Source organism: Vombatus ursinus, unplaced genomic scaffold (genome assembly GCF_900497805.2).
Source record: "Vombatus ursinus unplaced genomic scaffold, bare-nosed wombat genome assembly UNPS02014773.1, whole genome shotgun sequence".
Classification (NCBI taxonomy): Eukaryota; Metazoa; Chordata; class Mammalia; order Diprotodontia; family Vombatidae; genus Vombatus; species Vombatus ursinus.
Genome location: NW_020954551.1, coordinates 7,701,791 through 7,720,191, shown reverse-complemented (window position 1 = coordinate 7,720,191; position 18,401 = coordinate 7,701,791). Strand labels below are relative to the sequence as shown.

Below are 18,401 nucleotides of genomic sequence, written 5' to 3'. Positions count from 1 at the left end.
CAAGGTCATACGTCATAAGTGTCTTAGGTGGGATTTCAACTTTTTTTTTTCTTGTTTACAGAAATTATTTGATAAAGGCCACATTTCTCAAATATATTGGGAATTGAGACAAATTTATAAAAATAAGAGCCATTCCCCAAGAGATAAGCAGTCAAAGGCTATGAACAGGCAGGTTTCAGAAGAAATCAAAGCTATCAAGAGTCAAATGAAAAAACGCTCTAAATCACTACTGATTAGAGAAATGCAAATTAAAACAACTCCGAGGTACTACTTCATATCTATCAAATTGGCTAACATGATAGAAAAGAAAAAAAGACAAACGCTGGAAGTGATGCAGAAAAAATGGGACACCAATGCACTGTTGGTAGAGCTGTGAACCAGTCCAATCATTCTGGAGAACAATTTGGAATTATGCCCAAAGGGCTACAAAATTGTGCATATACCCTTTGACTCAGCAATGCCACTACTAGGTCTGTAATGAAAAGAAATCAAAGAAAAATCAAAAGATCAAAGGATCACATGAACAAAAATATTTGTAGCAGCTCTTTTTGTGGTGGCAAAGAATTGAAAATTGAGGAGATGCTCATCAGCTGGGGAATGGCTGAACAAGTGTATATGATTGTGATGGAATATTATTGTGCTGTAACAAATGATAAGCAGGATGGTTTCAGAAAAACCTGGGATGGCTATATGAACGGATACAAAATGAAGAGCGTAGAAGCAGGAGAACACTGTACACAGTAACAACAATATTGTAATGATAATCAACTGTGAAAGACTTAGCTACTCTGATCAAGACAATTTCAAAGGACCCATGATGAAAAATGCCATCCACCTCCAGAGAGAAAACTGATGAACTCTGAGTGTGGACTGAAGCAGACTTTTTTCATTAACTTTATTTTTCTTGCCTTTTTTTGGTTAACATGGCTAATATGGAAATGTTTTGTATGATTTCACATGTATAACTGACATCATGTTGCTTGCCTGGGGGAGAGGTTGGGAGGAGGGAGAAAATTTGAACTCAAAACTAAAAAAAGAAGAATGTTAAAATCAAGTATAATTATTTTAAAAATAAAAAAGAAACAAAGTCAAAATTTAGCTCTTTCTGATTCCAGGTTCAGCACTCTATACACTGTGCCTATATACTATGGCTTACATGCCATAGTTTCCATGAAATCTTTCCTGACCTCTACCCAATCTGAGGCAACAAGTGAACCCCTCAGATGAGTTTCTCCAAGAACTGGGATTTTGTCACACTCAGATATCCAAGGCTGGGTTTTGAGAAGGAAACCTGGAATGGCCTCATTTTGCAAGATGATTAGATGAGTTTTTTCAGGTGCTAATCAATATGCCTTATCACTGATCACTGTCTTCTGAAGACTTCGGGGAAGAGAGAATTACCATCTCACACTCTCTCACTGGTAGGAGCTTTTAGGGGAGCTAAATTCTGTCCCTCTCCCCATTTCTTCTTCTTCCCAAGAAAGAGAAAGTCTTTATAGTTTACTAAGGGACCCACAGGGCAGGAAAGTAAAGCATTTTTGGGTACAGGGATGTGAAGAACAGAGGCAAGGAGCTATATTATGAATCTGTCAATCCCGGCAAGATTTCATTTCAAAAAGATAAAAGTTAGATTTTCGAGTGACAGACATGAGGGAAGGGGATAATATTTTAATACCTTTTAGTTTGTTGGAACATGGAAACAAACATGCTTTCAAGGGGGGAGGAGATTGCTAAAAATAATAGCAGTGAAGACTAGACCTTAGCTTTAAAAATACGTATACTTCTGAAACTTTATACCTTTCTCTGTCTGATCAGAGATCATCAAAGATATTGGGACTGACTACATTTCAGTGCCAAATCACTTGCCTGGGGTTATTAAAAGACAATGGATAAGTCTGGATGAGCAGTGAATGGAAATAGTTAATTTAGCTTTCCAGATCTTCTTTTCCTGAATCAATCCCAAGACTTTCAAGCCTTGACTTGTGTCATTTGTGACCCAAGGACCTCCCCATCTCCCAGTTACCCCCCCCCAAACTATTCTTTATTTGTTAAGTGCTCAAAACATATACTTTGCATACATTCCCCATTCATCTTGTATTTATCTTGTTTACTTTTATTCTACGTACATAGAAAGTAAGTACCTAGAAGGCAGATTTTTTTGTTGGTGGTGTTTTTTGTCTTTATCCCTAATATATAAGCAGAGGCAGTTGAGGAATATTTCCTGAATAAGGAAAAGAATTCTTCCTGCACCATAAGTCCAGGTAGCACAACAGATAAGAGCTGAACAATCTGAAATTATCTAATAAAGTGACTATAGCACTCATGTCTTTGAGCCAGAAATTCCACTGCTATACATATATATATCAAGGAGGGCAATGACCAAAAGAAAGGGGCTCCCCCTCTCTCTCCCTTTCTTCTCTCTCATTTTCACTCTCCCTCTTATTTCTTTCCTTCCTCCCTTTCCCTCTCTTTCCCTCACTTTCCATATCTCTCATTCTTTCTCCTTTTTCTTTCTCCTATTCTCTCCCTCCCTCCTCTTGCCTTTCCATGTCCCTTTCTCTCTCCTCCTCCTCCTTTTTCTTCTTCGTCTTCTTCTCTCTCTCCACACACACACACACACACTCTCTCTCTCTCTCTCTCTCTCTAAATTCTCACATATATGCCAGCACTTTTTGTGGTAGCAAAGAACTAGAAACAGAGTAGACGCCCATTGATTGGGGGAATGGTTAAACAACCCGGGACCCATTAATAATAATATAATGGGATATTACTATGCTGTAAGAAATGACGAATATGAAGAATTCAGAGAAGCATGGGCGGACAGGAAAAGTGATGCAGAGTGAAGACAGCAGAGCCATGAGAACAACACACATAAAAATGAAAAGAACAATCACAAAACAATTGAACTGGAATGCTGAGAAATGATTAAAAACAAGCTTGGATCCAGGAAAGGGCTAGAGAAGACATGTCCCCCAGCTCCTCTGCAGGGGTTGGGGTCCAGATGCGAATTCACTGCATCTCAGATAAGACCTCTTCAATCTGTTCATTGATTTTACCAGACCTTTTAGAACATAGAAACTGGAGTCAGGAAGACCTGAACTCAAATCCAGCCTATGACACTTTCTAGCTCTGTTACCCTGGGCAATTCACTTAACCTCTTTCTGCCTCAGTTTCTTCATTTGTAAAATAGGGATAAAAATAGCACCTACTTTGCAGGGCTGTTGTGAAGCTCAGATGAGATAATATTTGTAAAGTGTTCTCAACACCTTAGAAGGTGCTATATAAATGTGAGCTATCATTATTCTTCCACTTTTTCTTTCTTTTACAATTCCTTGTTTAAGGCATGGCTCTCCTGGAGGAGGAGGGCATGAGGGGAGTGAAATCTATTTGCGTAAAAATACAAAATAGAACAGAATTTTTTTCAATAAACAAATAAAACCTTATACTCAGGTTATACTTTACACATTTTACAAAGTTATCTCCTCCTCTTTACTTCATCTCTGCTGGGCTACACCCCTTTGAGATAAACAGAGCTGGGGTTATTAGCCTCATTTTGTAGATGAGGAAGCTCAGGCTCACAGAGGGTAAAGGGAACTGTATCTCAGTCAGTTCACAGAATCAGAAGACCTGGATTCAAATCCAAGATTCTTTCTGCTTCCTCGTATCACCAGGGTTCTTTCCATCACATCTAAGTGCTCTGATCTCTAGGTCCAGAGAGTTACTCACCTGGAATAAATGGTGATTTATAAGACCTACTGGTTACCATGGAAATTGGACGACTAGAATTAACTGTGAATCACTTCTCTCTTTATTCTTATGGACAATAATCTACCCCATAAAAAGAAGACGTTGAGCTCCCCTCAGGACCATCAAGAACTCAACGTGCCAGGGTAGAAGCTCAATTCACCATGTCTCCTCTCACACACTACTAGGGTGCATCATAATTTAGGGATTTTATGCAGTTCTTCCTTTTTAAAAACAATTCTTAAAAAAACCCCTCTAATGTGATATTCAGACTCTAAGGTACCAGTATCGGAATCAGAGGAAAGAGGGCCAATACTGAGCAGCAGCAAAATATGTATTGATTTTCCTGTGCAAGTTTTTCTGTCATCATTACCAAGCCAGGAACACCATGAAGGGCATAATTGTTTATGGTCCGTCAAATTAGCAAGTAACCCAGATTCCTTACCCAACTTCTGATGAAAATCCCTGCTGTTCCTGAAGACAGTATTTTGACAATTTAAACATTTATTTTTTTTTGGGAAGGGTAAAATAGAAAGACCATCAAAAACTATAGAGGGTAATGATACCGAATGAATGATTGGAGACCTATTATTTCTCTCAAATATGCAAATCTAATTTTTACTTCTATATTCTTCCCCGCTATATGGGAATCTAATATTGACAGATTGTACATGTCATTTTATTTTCTTTTTTTCCCTCCTTCCTTCTCTTCCTCTGCCAAATATTGGTTTGCTAAAGTCATTTTAGGAATCTTCTCCCTCTCTGAGTCTCAGTTTCCTCATCTGTAAAAATAAGACGGTTGGACTGGGTAACTTTGAATTGCTATCTAGTGATAAAATTCTATGCTGATCTGAAATAGTCTCTTGGTGTTTAGTTAGAATGTAAGCCCAACGAGGGCAGAGAGTGTTTCATTCTTTGTATTTATATATCTCACACAGTTTTCTAACTATCCCCTTCCTTCATTCCTATTCACATGCTACTTAATAGAGGAAGAAACTAAACAGATTGCTGAATAAGTTCAGTGAGGAGCTCGCTGGCAAATATTTAACAAACAGCTCTACTGGAAACAAATGGTAAACATTTAACAATCAATTCTCCAGGGGAAAAATGCCCTGATTTATTGTATTTGCCGATTTCTGAGGAGTAAATGCTACCACTTTAAATTTAACAAGTGAGACTGTGTGAGTTGTCTCTAGCATACCACCGGGTCCACTACAGATTTATGTTATATAATCCCAGCGGGGTCCTCAGTTATGGGTGCCAATTATAGAGAGAGATGAGGACCAAAGTCACAGGAGTATAGATTTAGGGTTAGCAGAGATTTGAAAGTTGTTTTTGATCAGCCTCCTCATTTTATACACAGCTGCCGAAGTTCATTTCCTAAAGCACAGATGTGACCACGCTACTCCTCTGCCTCAGAAGCTTTTATTGTATAAAATATATAATACAAACTCCTCTGTCTGGTATTTAAAACCCTTCATAATCTGGCTCCAACCTACCCTTCTAGTCTTATTATATGTTTCTTTATGTGTTTTTCTATACATGCTTTGGCCCAGCTAAACTAGGCTTCTTCATATAACACTACATCTCTTACTTCTGTATCCCTAGTGCCTACATCAGTGCCAGGTATACAGTAGGTTCTTAATAAATGCTTACTGATTGTTGATTGAGTGATGGTAGATGAGAAATTTGAGGCCTAGGGAAAAGAAATGACTTTTCAAGATCACAAATGTAGTAAATGGAAGAACTCAGCTTTGAATCCGGTCCTATGACCCCCACACCTAGCATTCTTTGTGCTGCATTATACTGCCTCTCCTACTCCCTCCTAAGGAGTCTAGTCAAATTGTTTTTGAAGGAGAATCTAAGCTCTTTAAAGGCATTTATGAAGGGCTTACTATGTGCCAGGTACCATGCCTAGTACAGAGTGGGTGCTTAATAAATGTTGCTGAATGACTATATTCTACCTACACACTCATATGGAATATTGGTTAGCAGACAGAAAATCAGGTTCTCAGGCTGCTAAGAACCAGATCTCTTCCCTGAAGAACTAACAACAGGTTTTTAAAATAGAAAAGATGCCAAGATGAGGCACAAAAAAAATTTTGAGAAAATTCCTTCAGTTATTGGTCAGACACCAATATGGTGGTCAGTGAATCAATGTAGATTCCATGAGTACCTTAGGGAACAGAGGGGACTCAAAATATGAAAGACATTAAGTAAAGCCAAAGAGACTTCAGATCTAAGCAACAAAATCCTAACAGTCAGGGGTATCCTAAAGAAATTTTTGCAGATCTATTATATTCTCTAGTGAAACCTACATAGTGATTCCATTGTGGTAGAAACCAACCTACCTTCTTGCTTTAGGATATAGGCTTTGCTGTACAGGTGAATTCTGTAATTTACAGAATCAAGGAGAACTTAAGAGTGATTTCTTCAAAGGTAGGCTTTCTGAGGGTGTTATAATATAACCCCAATTTTTCATTTCTGCCATTAAATGACTCTTAAAAGAGGACAATTAATTCCTAATGCTATTTGTTTCCATCTAACACTGTCTGCTGGTTTTAGACTACCAGTCAGAAGAAGAAAGAAAAAATGTTGGTTAAGCTTGAAGGCGTTAGCTAATGTCTAAAGACAATCCTCTGAAAAGGTGTGATGTTTTATCACAGCAGTATAGATGGAAAGAGAGATTTATTGTGGTACCTAACTGCCATTTCTGTTGACGCCTTTGGAATTCTAATTAGATTATTAAAACTTTGCAAATCATTACATTAAGCCCAGACTCCCACTGCTGGCTGCCACAAGGGTACTTTTGAAATTAGAGGATCTTGGTGTCATCGCTAATGATGCATTACTGATAATAAAGTTGCAAGAAAATTCCTCCAATAAAATTCAGTCCTAAGAGAGAAGATACATTCATCTTTCCTTCTCTACCTGTAATGAGCTTGGGGATAATAAGTTGGATGCAGGAAAACCAGCCAGCAGCCCAGTGTGTGCCTGTGTGTGTATGCCCACAGGTATACGCGTGTATATGTATACTACACATTGTTTCATATGTATATGACAGAATTATATGGCATAGTGGACAGAGAGCCAGCCTTGGAGCCAGGAACACGAGGGCACAAGTCTCACTCATGACACATACTAGCTGTGTGGCCTTGGACAAATCATTTAACCTCAGTGTTTTGGCAACTCTCTAAAATTATAAATTGCAGATAATGTGCTGACCTGAAGTGGTGGAATAGTCATTCCATACCAGGGAGTTCCCTATACTAAGGAAAGGACAAGTCCAGTGCTTAACCACCCTGTCATATACTACTAGAACTAATACTAGTACTAGCTAACATTTATATAGTTCTTACTATACGCCAGTCACTATGCGAAGTGCTTTACAATTACTATAACATTTGATCTTCCCAACAACCCAGGAGGTAGGTGCTATTATTATCCCCATTTTACATGAGGAAATTGAGGCAAAGAAAGGTTAATTGGCTTGCCTAGGGTCATACACCTAGCGTCTGAGGCTGGATTTGAACTCAGGTCTTCCTGACTCCAGATCTGGCACTTTTTCCATTGAGCCACCTGGCTGCCCCTAGTTTTCACATACTCATATGCATGCACATATATAATGTATGTATATATACACACATATTTTAGCACCCTAATGATGCTCATCAGCTGAAAAAAAAAGTATAATTTATTTATGTGATCAAATTGATGTTTCAGCATCAGTTCCCAAAATGTCAAATACAAATAAAGTCATTTATAAATGAGCAGAAACTTGAAAGGAGAGTATTTTTAGAACAAGTGTAAGACAAATATCAGGTGTGAAGTATCTGGTCCTAATAGGAATGATCTATGGGCCTGGCCTATAACTGATAAAGAATGCATTCCTGGGCAGAGACTTAAAAAAACAAAAACAAATGGCTTACTGTTAGCCAGAGCGCGTGGGGGAAATAACAAATGGGTCTACTTTTTACCAATCAAATTGTGGTGTGAATGCCCTTAGACATCACTGAATGAGGAATTTGTGCTTCCACATGTCCTCTGAAGGGTGACCCCATCCCTTCAGGCCGAGATTCCAGCCCTTCTCCTTTTTCCAGCCAAAGGAAGTTGAAGTATCTTACTTACCATGATGGACGACACCCTTCAATCCATGGATAATAGGGTCCAGTGCTGCATTGTCCCTCTGACTGACCTACAAGGAAAGGATACGTGATTGGTGAAATCTCTTTCGGCATCACACACAACAGTCTCCATTTAATCATCTAAAGAGAGGGTGGGGGGGTGGGGAGATGTCATCAAATAAGCTGCTTAGCTCTCATGCACACATACACACACACATATATGTATATATGTATATGCATATATATGATGGCTCCCACCAAATGTTTGAGATTTATGATGTAATAAAATAGAAGAAGGAATTCAAAGAAAAAAGTTCTAAGAATACATTATAACATGAGAAATTATTATTATTACATATACAAAAAGAGGCAAAAGACAGACCGTGCCCTGAAGGAAATCATAATAACAACAACAATAACAATAACATGAGATATGTCCCAGTCTAAACAAAGCACCTGGGATTTTTCTCCAGATTTGTGTGTGTATATGTGAGTTTTTATAGTTAAAGCCTTGTCAGATAAAAGTCGTTGAAAAGGTATCAGAATAATCCATTACTTGCTGAATGTTTTATTAACTCCTCAATCTTTTAACTTCATCCATTTCATGCCCACTAACTGCCTATGTCCCCCAAAGCGCGGGCCTGAGCCTTCTTCGCTTTTCTTTCCATAGCTCCTCATCAGAGACATCATCAAGTCCCCTGGGTACAATTATGACCTCTATTCAAATGATCCCTGGTCCTACATCTCCCGCCTCAGTCTCTTCCCTGGGCTCCAGGTCTTTATCATCAATGACCAATTAAACCATTCAAAGTGGATACTTTGTAGTCACCTTAAACTCAACATCCTCCAATCAGAATCCATTAATTATCTTCCTCTCCACATTCAACATAAGAAGACTCCACACCATCCTTGAGAATTTAATAAATAATCTGTTCTAGGACTGGAGTGTCACTCCAAATGAAACCATTAAGCACACACTGCTCCACCAAAATGAAAGAACTGCTTTTCTTTTTTTTTAAATAAACAGTAGTTTCCATACTGAATGTCTGTAATATCTCAATGATATAGAATAAGCTTTCAAAATATAGAGTCAGAGTGAAAAATCAAAATCACAGGGGAAACAAGATGGAGCAGATGTCGTCTTCCTAAAGATGCTTTCAGGGAACCTAAAGAAGATGCGCTTACATCACAAATGCTTTTAAGCAGCTACAAAAAATCAATTATTTTATTCAATTGAATAAAAGCAATATGCATCTATTTAGTGCCTACTGAGCACATATCGGGCACTGTGCTTGGTGCTGCCCCTGCTGCAAAGGGGATGAAGATGCCAAACATTAAACATGAAAAAATACTAATACGACGGTGACTTGTCCGAGGCATATTTCTAACTGAACTCCATCGAATTTAAGATAAGAACACGAATAATGACCAATAACAATAGGGGGTACTTCTATAGAGTCTTCAGGTTGGGGAACATATTATTAACCCATTTTCTTGTCGAGGAGGTTAAATGACTTGCCCAGGGTCATACACGGCTGGTGTCTAAGAATCTGAGCTCAAATCTTTCTAACTCCAAGCCAAAGATTTATTCCACTGTGCTGGCTTGCTGCCTAATAGCAATTGGAAGACTTCATCTAAGTTTGCATCTTCTCAACATCCTTGTGCCAAGGGTGCTCTTCTTTATTCAGTTATTATCTTTATTTCACAAAGCAGGAAACTGAGGCTCAGAGAGGTTAAGTGATTCTGCCCAGGATCACATAGCTAGTAAGGGATTTGAACCCAGGCTCCTTGTCTCCTTAATGACAGCCCTCTGTCATCTATGACATGGAAGAGGAAAATAAGTTTACCCTATCTCAGGCTACTTTTATTCTTCAATCTGAGATCAAATCAGTCCATGACTCTTTCTATAGAGAGTTCCTGAGGAAGAGTTGGATCACCATTTGGGCACCATTGACTTTGACTAAAAACAAAGAGGGAACATTTTTACTTGGTACAATAGAAAGACAAACATTCTCATGCATTCTAATCTAGGTTCCATTTCAGATTGCAGCAGGCATGAGGAGCTCTGTGCCTGATTATTCAGACACAGCCGCCTCCAAGCACAGCTGCCTGGACCCCAATTCTGAACAGGTGTAGAAAATTTCCTCCCCTTCCCCCCACCAATTCACCCCATCTGCTAAGCTTTGATGCTGAGTCCAACTCACTTCACTGAGTGGAGTTCAAAATAGGTAAGCAGAAGAAGAAAAGAAAGAATACCAGAAATCTGAGGCCTGTTTTCATGTATGAGAAGAACTTTTATTGTCTTTATCCTGTTATCATTCCTGAGTTCTTGATACTATGACACTGTAGTAGGGGCAATCTTAAGGGCATGCTGGTCAGTGCTTTACAATATGGCAGAATGGTGATCCTATCCCTTCATTCACTGTTTTAATCAGAGATGCACTGGCTACTTGAAAAGAGGAACTCTGACTCATGTATATGGGGAGAATGATTTGGACGGCTTTCAGTATCCAGAAAGAGAAAAAGGCTGTTATGGAAATCCATGTCCTCTGTGTGGGCATGATCTGATTCAACGAGCTGGGCCAAATCTTTTGCTCTGGTCATTCTGGCTTCAAAGAAACCAGGAGATAGAACAACAAAATGCTTTCTTTCATTTTTCTTTCTTTTAAAAAAAATATTTTTTTACTGAGTATTTGGCCATCAACTAAGATATAAAATATACTTCCGGGGAGTATAGCAATGCCGATTGCTTACAGTTTTAAAAAAGAGAAATATTTATTAATTTTAACAAAAAAGAAAGATATTACTTTTAATAAAATTGTTCCGTGTGTCTCCTCTGGTTCTTTCCCCTACTTCTGTGCATTTATAAAAATGACTTATTGGTGGTCTTCAAATGTGCTCTCATTTTCAGTCAAGGTAGAACATACCCACTTGATGTTTTACATCTTCATTTGGAACTCTCAGCTGAAGAAGAAATACGCCAATTTAAGTTTGAATGGAGGAAGTAGGAAACAAAATGTCCTTCTCACAGTAGGCTGAGGGGCTTGGTCTCTAGACTGCTTAATATACTTTAAAATGGTGGGAGTAAGTAAGAGTCTGCTATCATAGGGCTTGAGCTCTTGTTCTCTTCTCTGGAAACTCGAGGTAGTTTATGTACTGCCCACACACATCTGCCCCATTTCTCTTCCCACCCCACCCTACCCCACCCCACCAGCCACACAGAAATTTTTGAGCGGCTGAATGATGATTCATTCACTCTGAGAACCAAGGAGTGATAGAATGAGAAGGAGGAGGAGCTGTCCTGTACAGGTCCTTTATCAATCCATCTGTTCTTTTCTTTGTAAAACTCACATCTCAGCCCTCTGATTAGACAATTCTGAATAGTGAAATTTGCAAATTTGCAGATTCGTCCTTCTCTCCTTCCTTCTTCTTCCTTCCTTTCTCCCTCCCTTCCTTCTTTCCTTCTACAAACATTTATTTCCAGACATGTTGAAAGATGTTGGGAATATAATGACAAAACCAAAAGAATCCCTTTGTCTCAGAAAACATTCTGTTGGCTCATGGCAGGTAAGACTGAAGAGGAAATAAACGTTTTGGGGAAAAATACAAGGGAAATCTAAATTGGAACTATCCTGTGTTCTCCCTAACAAAACAAAAAAGATAACTTTGGTCAATACCCCAAATGAACAAATGAATGAAAAGCATTTAATAAGCACTTACGTAAGATATATTATAAAATACAGACCATACTTAGAGGGAGGAGCCCTGGGCTCAAGATCTAACTGAGGTGAGGCATTTCTTCATTTCTCCGCAACTCATTTTCATATGTAGGGAGGGTTGTGAAGACTAAATGAGGTACCATGTATAAAGCGCTTATATATACTTTTTTGGACATGGGGTGGACCTGTGATTTCCTTTGTTTAGGGAATTCCCAGGGTGGAATCTTCCTCCACAGTAGCAGATCAAGGCACTGAGAGGCTAAGTGATTTGCCCAAGCCTACACAGTGTGCATCCATTGGTCTCGGAACCTAAACTTGGGTCTTTCTTAACTCTGAAGCTGACACTCTATTGACTTATCTATATTGCTGTTACGTTTCCTCATTGGTGAAATCAGGACTCTAACAGATATACCAAGTTGCTATGAGGAATGAATGAGATAATTTATGTAAAATACTTATAGCCTGTTGTAAATGGGAAGGAGCACTCATATTCACTGTCAGCATAGAATAGGAGACAGAGCATCGATGTCTGAGTTAGAGGACCTGGGTTCATATCTTCTGTCATTTATTATTGATGTGACCTTGGGTGAGTCACTCAACATTTCTAAGCCTCAACTATAAAATGAGGATATTACATTAAAGTGACATCTAGGGTCCTTTTTTCCTATAAATTTATGACTGTATTCTGTAATAACAATAATAATATTTGACTCACATAGCACGTTAAAGTTTGCAAAAACCCTATGTGGTGGTAGCTATTATCCTAGTTCAGAAAGGGTAAATGACTCACACGGGTAGCGTCCGAAGTGGAATTCCAACACAAGTCTTTCTGATTCCGAGCCCAGGGCAGACCCACGGCATGCTGTCCCACACAGGTGGCATGACCGCAAGGTAGTCACTTAATTTATCAAAGTCTAAGCCAACTCTCTGAGAATAAAAGTTACTCATGAGTTGCCAATCTCCATTGGTGGAAGGAGCATCCACACCAGGAGTTCATCATGAAAACAAAATCCTAGATGTGAATGGCCCCAAATGCCAAATAAAATTGTTATTGTTTCTGTTATTATTTTTATTCTAAGAGAGGAAAAAAATAATCAATGATATCTTGTAAGGTGATATGGAACGTTACATTCCTATAGATTTTCTTCTTCAAATCATGCCCTGGTTCTGGGCACTGAGCACATTTTACCCTGGCAGCTTCCTTCCTCCAAGTTCATCAATGACCCTCAAGCATCCACGCATAAAGAAGACTGCTACTGCGGAGGGCATACAGCAATGGTGGCGCCATCCTCGAGCCGCGTGCGACTTTACTCAGGGCCATGTTCTAATTTACTTCTCTTGTCCACCGTCCCATTTGGCCCTTGCCTTGTATCCTAATACTTTTCAATCTATCAAGTCCTGGCCATCTGCTAAGTAGAAAGGCCAAGACAACCTGCATGCCATGAATGCGTTATCACCAGCTGCTCCCTGAGAACGCCTCACACCACATCCAGCCAATGTCCTCTTGTGGTGAAGGGGATTTCTGCCTGCTGAGGAGGGGAACGACTACCCTCTTACCCATGGCAGTGGAAGAAAGGGACGAACAGTGGGACCAGAAGGAAATCTGAGTTGAGCCCTGAAAGAAGCTAGGGATGCTCGAAGGTGCAGGAGAAAACAGAGTGGACCTCAGGCCATTTGCTATAATCCCCCACCCCCTTGTTCAGATGAGGCACGGCCTATGCAAAGGTCTCAAGACAGGAGATCGAGTGCTCCACATAGGAAACAGGATGCAGGCCAGGTTGGCAGAATGTGTGGCAGGAGATGTGACATTCATGTGCATGAAAGGGGGATGACATTTTGAAGATGCCCCCATAATTCCTTCCTTTTGACTCACCACAGGCAAGGCTTTGGTTTAAGAAATCAAATCGTACCCCAAGAGCAAAGACTCTCTCCATTTGGATATATTTTCAGATTGCACTTCAGTTACGTCTAAGCAGCACGCTAGTAAAAATTTAACAATTGACCCTCCATGGGGAAAAAAAAAGTATGCTTGATACACTTTTAAGTGTAATATATACTATTAACGTTTTCTCCATCGCTTTGTTTGGTCTCAACAATTAATAAAACCATCAATCCAGCTCCAATTTGTAGTGTTAACTGATTGCTGAATTATAAATGCTAACACTGAAAATTTAACAATCAGCTCTCACTGTTATGGTAATGCTAAAATACTACATTCCTTATGACAAAGGCTTTAATCCCATTTTCTGGAGGGGAGAGTTTTGATGTGCAAACAACATTTTGTCTTCTTTTCTCATTGTCACTGTTTTAAGTCTATTATAAAACAACAAATACTATCAAATATGGATGGGCCCTCAGCGCCTAGAGTTGTCTCATAGAAAAGTCATTAAATGGACAGTAAATCCACTTGGGATGAAGAGGGGCCAGGACATCTATCGAGCAGTAAAATGTAGGCATTTTAAGGGGAGGGACGCTTTATTTTTCATCTTTACATTCTTAGCATCTAGCATAGTATCTGCCAGATTTGAAGGTTAATAAATACTTGGTGGAATGAAGGAATGAAGTCAGTTTAAACAAATTGGAGAAATAATAATTTCGGGACGGGGAGGCTAGTCTACAATTCTATTACTAGAGCTCAGGAACTTGAGGCTTGCTTGGATCCAAATCCCAAGAGTTAAATTAATAGATATGCAAAACTTCATCCCAAGTAGCTCACAGGAGAGATGAGAGTTCCTCCTATCAGAGGGGAAGGGTAGACCATTGGATAATCATCCATTTTCCATCACTTGACAGGAAAGGACTCCTGGGAGCAGTTTCCATCAGTAGATGAGAAAACGCCTAATTCCTCAGCAGAGGGAGGGGATTAACATAAAAAGGAAACAAAATTATAAATGCAAATAAGATTCCTAACCCCCTTCAGATAGAGCAGGGCAATGGAGAGGGCTACTCACTGTTAATTCATAACATTAGTGGAAACCAGTTAATTCACGAGTTATTCATCTCTAGAGATTTAGATTAATAGCCAGAGAAGGCCACAGATGAAATAAATCTGGTGCTCTTGGTCTGCTTAATACTGAACATTTTCCCGTATCACCCTATGACCCCTCCTCTTTCCCCAGAGTATTTACAGCCTAATTGTCAGGCTTGGCTTAGGAGGAGTCCATTACTGGAAAAACCAGTACCCTGCAGGTCAGCACAGAGGCACATTGGCAAATCTGTGCCTGGCCAGCGTGCTGCCTGCCAGCTCCAGGCTTGGCGATTGTCATGGCAAGCAATTCCTCATTTTCAAGATTATCCAACTGTCCTCAGCCTCAAATGAGCATAGACCTCTTTGCCCCAGGCTCTCCCTAGGACATTGGCTTGGATTCCAGCAGCCAGAAACAGCAGGGGGAGGGCAGGCTGGGGCACCTTTGGAATGGAATTTCCACAGCAGCCTCCTGGGGTTTTCCTCCTTTGTATCTTTATTGCAGTGTGCTTAGAGGCCAGGGAAGTTCAGGGGGACATCTTTAGAGCAGCACATGGCACCTTCAGAGGACCAGTGCGTCCTGGCCCCTAGTGTCTGCTCAAAAGGAACATGGCTAATATCCTGGAATGAAGTAAGAAAGCTTCTCCCCAGCAAAACCTGACCCAGAGTCTTTTGCTAGAATGTGTCCCATTTCACACAGCTATTGTATGACCTTTGATTAAAAAAAAAAAAACATATTAGAGACCGGGGAAGCCTGGGGCAAGAGAAGCTGATTTCAGGTTCAGTGACTTGAAGGCCAGCTCTCCAAATCTGCCTGACGGCCCTGGACAATTTTGACTTTCAGTTGTTAAGAATGCGGCCACGAACAAAAAACCCCGACATATCAAAGGCTTAGAGGAGAAAGCAAAGCCCACTGTTTTCTCCTCAAGTGGGGACTTCTGTGGGAATATGAAATGTGAACTTGAACTTGGCCTCTTTCATTCCCAGGATGTAGGCAGATATTTAGGGCAGCATATTTACAAAAGATTCTGAGGCTCTAGGGTGCTGAAGAGCTCTGTTCTAGACATGCTGAGAAGAAAGAAAAGAGAGAGAGAGAGGTGAGGGGAGGGGAAACAGGTAGAGAAAGAGGGAGGGAGAAGAGAGAGAGGGAAGGGGGGAGGGAGGAAGAGAGAGGGTGGGAGGAAGAGAGGGAAGGGGGGGGAAGAGAGAGAGAGAGAGAGAGAGAGAGAGACAGAGAGAGAGAGAGAGAGAGAGAGAGAGAGAGACAGAGAGTCAGAGAGAGAGAGAGACAGAGAGAGAGAGATGGCTATAATGCTGACTCCAAAGATTAGGTTGACTGATGCTTGAAAAAAAATAAATCAATAAGCATTTACTAAGAGGTTACTATGTGGGGTAGGTGCTGGGGATCCAGCATCCAAAGAGTTCCTTGCTCTTGGACACTGGGGAAAGGCCATGCACACAACTAAGAAAACACAAAGTTGAGTCTACACCAAATAATTCCCCAGGGGAGGGTACGGGTCTAATAGGAGGGTAGTTTGTTAACAAGAGAACAGACGTCACAGAGGGCAAGCACAATGAAAGGGCAAGAAAGAATGGAACAGAAATCCTGAAGAGATGGGGCTGACTTCGATGGGTGTGAAAAGACCAGGAGCAGTGACTGGGAAAGGGCGCTTCAGTCTAGGCAGCCTAAGACTCATAATCTCAGGGGCTCTAAGTAGAATCCTAGTAGTCTCAGTAGTCAAAATAACATTGATTTGATAATTAATCCCCGTGAACATGAGGAAAACAGTGAGCAGATGTCCCTGGTCCTGCCTGATGGCCAACCGCAAGGGTCAGTGGATAAATAGGAGAAAGTTAGGGCATCACTGAGAAATTTACCGGTGTAGGGTAACTCTTCAGTTTTCCCCCACCCATCAGGGAAAGATGTTTTCCATGTAATGGGATTTTCCAGTTTCTAGAAGCTTTTCCCATGAAATCATCAAAACTGTCGCTTATTTTAAAGTCTTAGTGGAATTCTTTCAAAAACATATCATACGCTCCCTTGCTTTCTTAAAGGGAAACAGAGTCAAAGGACTTCCCTGTGGGAAGAGACATCGGGGCAAACCTAATTCAACCTTTGGCTGAATAAGATTTCCCTAGCCCAAAAAACTGACAAGTGGTTCCTCATGGCTGGAAGGCAATCCCCCTCCTTCACTACCTTCTTTAAGAGTTCCTGCCCCTGATCAAGGATCACTTTCCACAGAAGGCTGTTCTTGAATCCTACCCTTTCAAAGTGTTAGTACCTCCCTAACTCTGATTGGTTTGCATGGATTTATATTGTGGGGAAAATGATTTATTATACTGTTCAGGAAAAACTAATATATTGTTTAAATCCATCTTACATATTAAAGGTTGTCGGCACTCAAAATGTCCCTTGACTTCAGTAACTCTCTACTAATGCCAGAGATGGCTACAAGGTATTGTGATTCCCCCAGGCCCCAGATTGACCAAAAGCATTCTTATTCTGGGTTACCACACCAGGAACTCCTGAGGGGTTCACCCAAGCTCCTGTTCTAGGTTACAGTTGCTTGTATCTATCTCCATCGGGCTTTTGGGCTGCTCTCTCAGCACAACTGCTTAGCTGCTACCCGGTGTTCCTCTCTGGGAAATCTTTGTCAAAATGCTTTATGATGTGGATCTTCCAGAACCTGACTAGAGAAAGCCATTCCTTTGTGACTCTCTGTCTTCTACCAAACAGCCTAATAAACGTTATCTCTAAAACTATTTCAGATTTTGCGATCTGTTCTTGCGAACAAGCATATATACTGTATATTATGTGGATTTTGAATAGACTTTGTACTTACTTTAGCTGTGTACCTGTGTCTCCCCCTCACCCCCCAAAAAGAGGCTTCTTAAAGCTTTTTGTTTTATTCATCTCAGGCACCTAGCATGGCACCCTGAACACAGGAAGTCCTATATGAAGAATGAATGAATGAATAAATAAAAGAATAAATACATGAATGAATGTCATCCAGAGCTCCAATGAGGAGACACCCAGCATCCCTCCTGAGTGGCGAGTCCTTGCCCAGGATCACAGTCATGCTCCCTTCACTCTGGACTGCTCAATGACAGCCTTGCCAGTGTGACACCCTCCTTTCTTCTCCCACCTCCAGTTTCTAGTTCCCTCTTATGTTATGTCTTCTCCTATTAGACTGTAAGCTCCTTGACAGCAGGGGCCATCTCATGTTCTTGTAGTTGCCATCACCAATGCTTAGCAGCCAGTCAACCAACCAGCATTTATTAAGACCTACTATGTGCCAGGCACTGTGTTAAGTATTAGGGATATGAACAGAAGAAACAAGATGGTATCAACTGTTCTTAAGGAGCTCACAGTCTAATGGGGAAGATAACATGAAAATAAGATCATAATCAAACAAGATACACACACACAAATACACACACACACACACACACACACACACACACATATATGTACCATCAATTTCTTTCCCACATTAGATTAACAGCTCCTTGAGGGCAGGGGCTGTTTTTGTTTCCTTTTGTATCCCCACGTTTAGCACTGTGCATGACACATAGTAAGTGCTTAATAAATATTGATTGATTGATTGGAGATAATCTCAGAGGGAAAGAACTAGCATTACAGGAGATCAGAGAAGGCTTCTTGTAGAAGTTGGGATTTTAGCTGGGACTTGAAGGAAAACAGAGAAGCCAGGAGGCAGAGTGAGGAGGGCGAGAATTCCAGGAAAGGTGGCTAGCCAGTGCAAATGTATGGAGCACACAGAGTAAATATTTTGTCTGTCTATCTCTCTCTCTCTCTCTCTCTCTCTCTCTCTCTCTCTCTCTCTCTCT

At 40.4% G+C, this 18,401-nt stretch overlaps 1 protein-coding gene across 2 annotated transcripts in view; it reads right to left on the bottom strand.

Annotated features, from left to right (window-relative positions):
* Positions 1 to 18,401, bottom strand: part of PTPRG (protein tyrosine phosphatase, receptor type G) — a 790,321-nt gene that overhangs the window by 200,085 nt on the left and 571,835 nt on the right. For both annotated transcript variants that reach the window (XM_027863786.1, XM_027863787.1), the window contains exon 6: positions 7,873 to 7,939. In XM_027863786.1, coding sequence (XP_027719587.1) covers positions 7,873 to 7,939 — 67 coding nt within the window. The remainder of the gene's footprint in view (positions 1 to 7,872; positions 7,940 to 18,401) is intronic.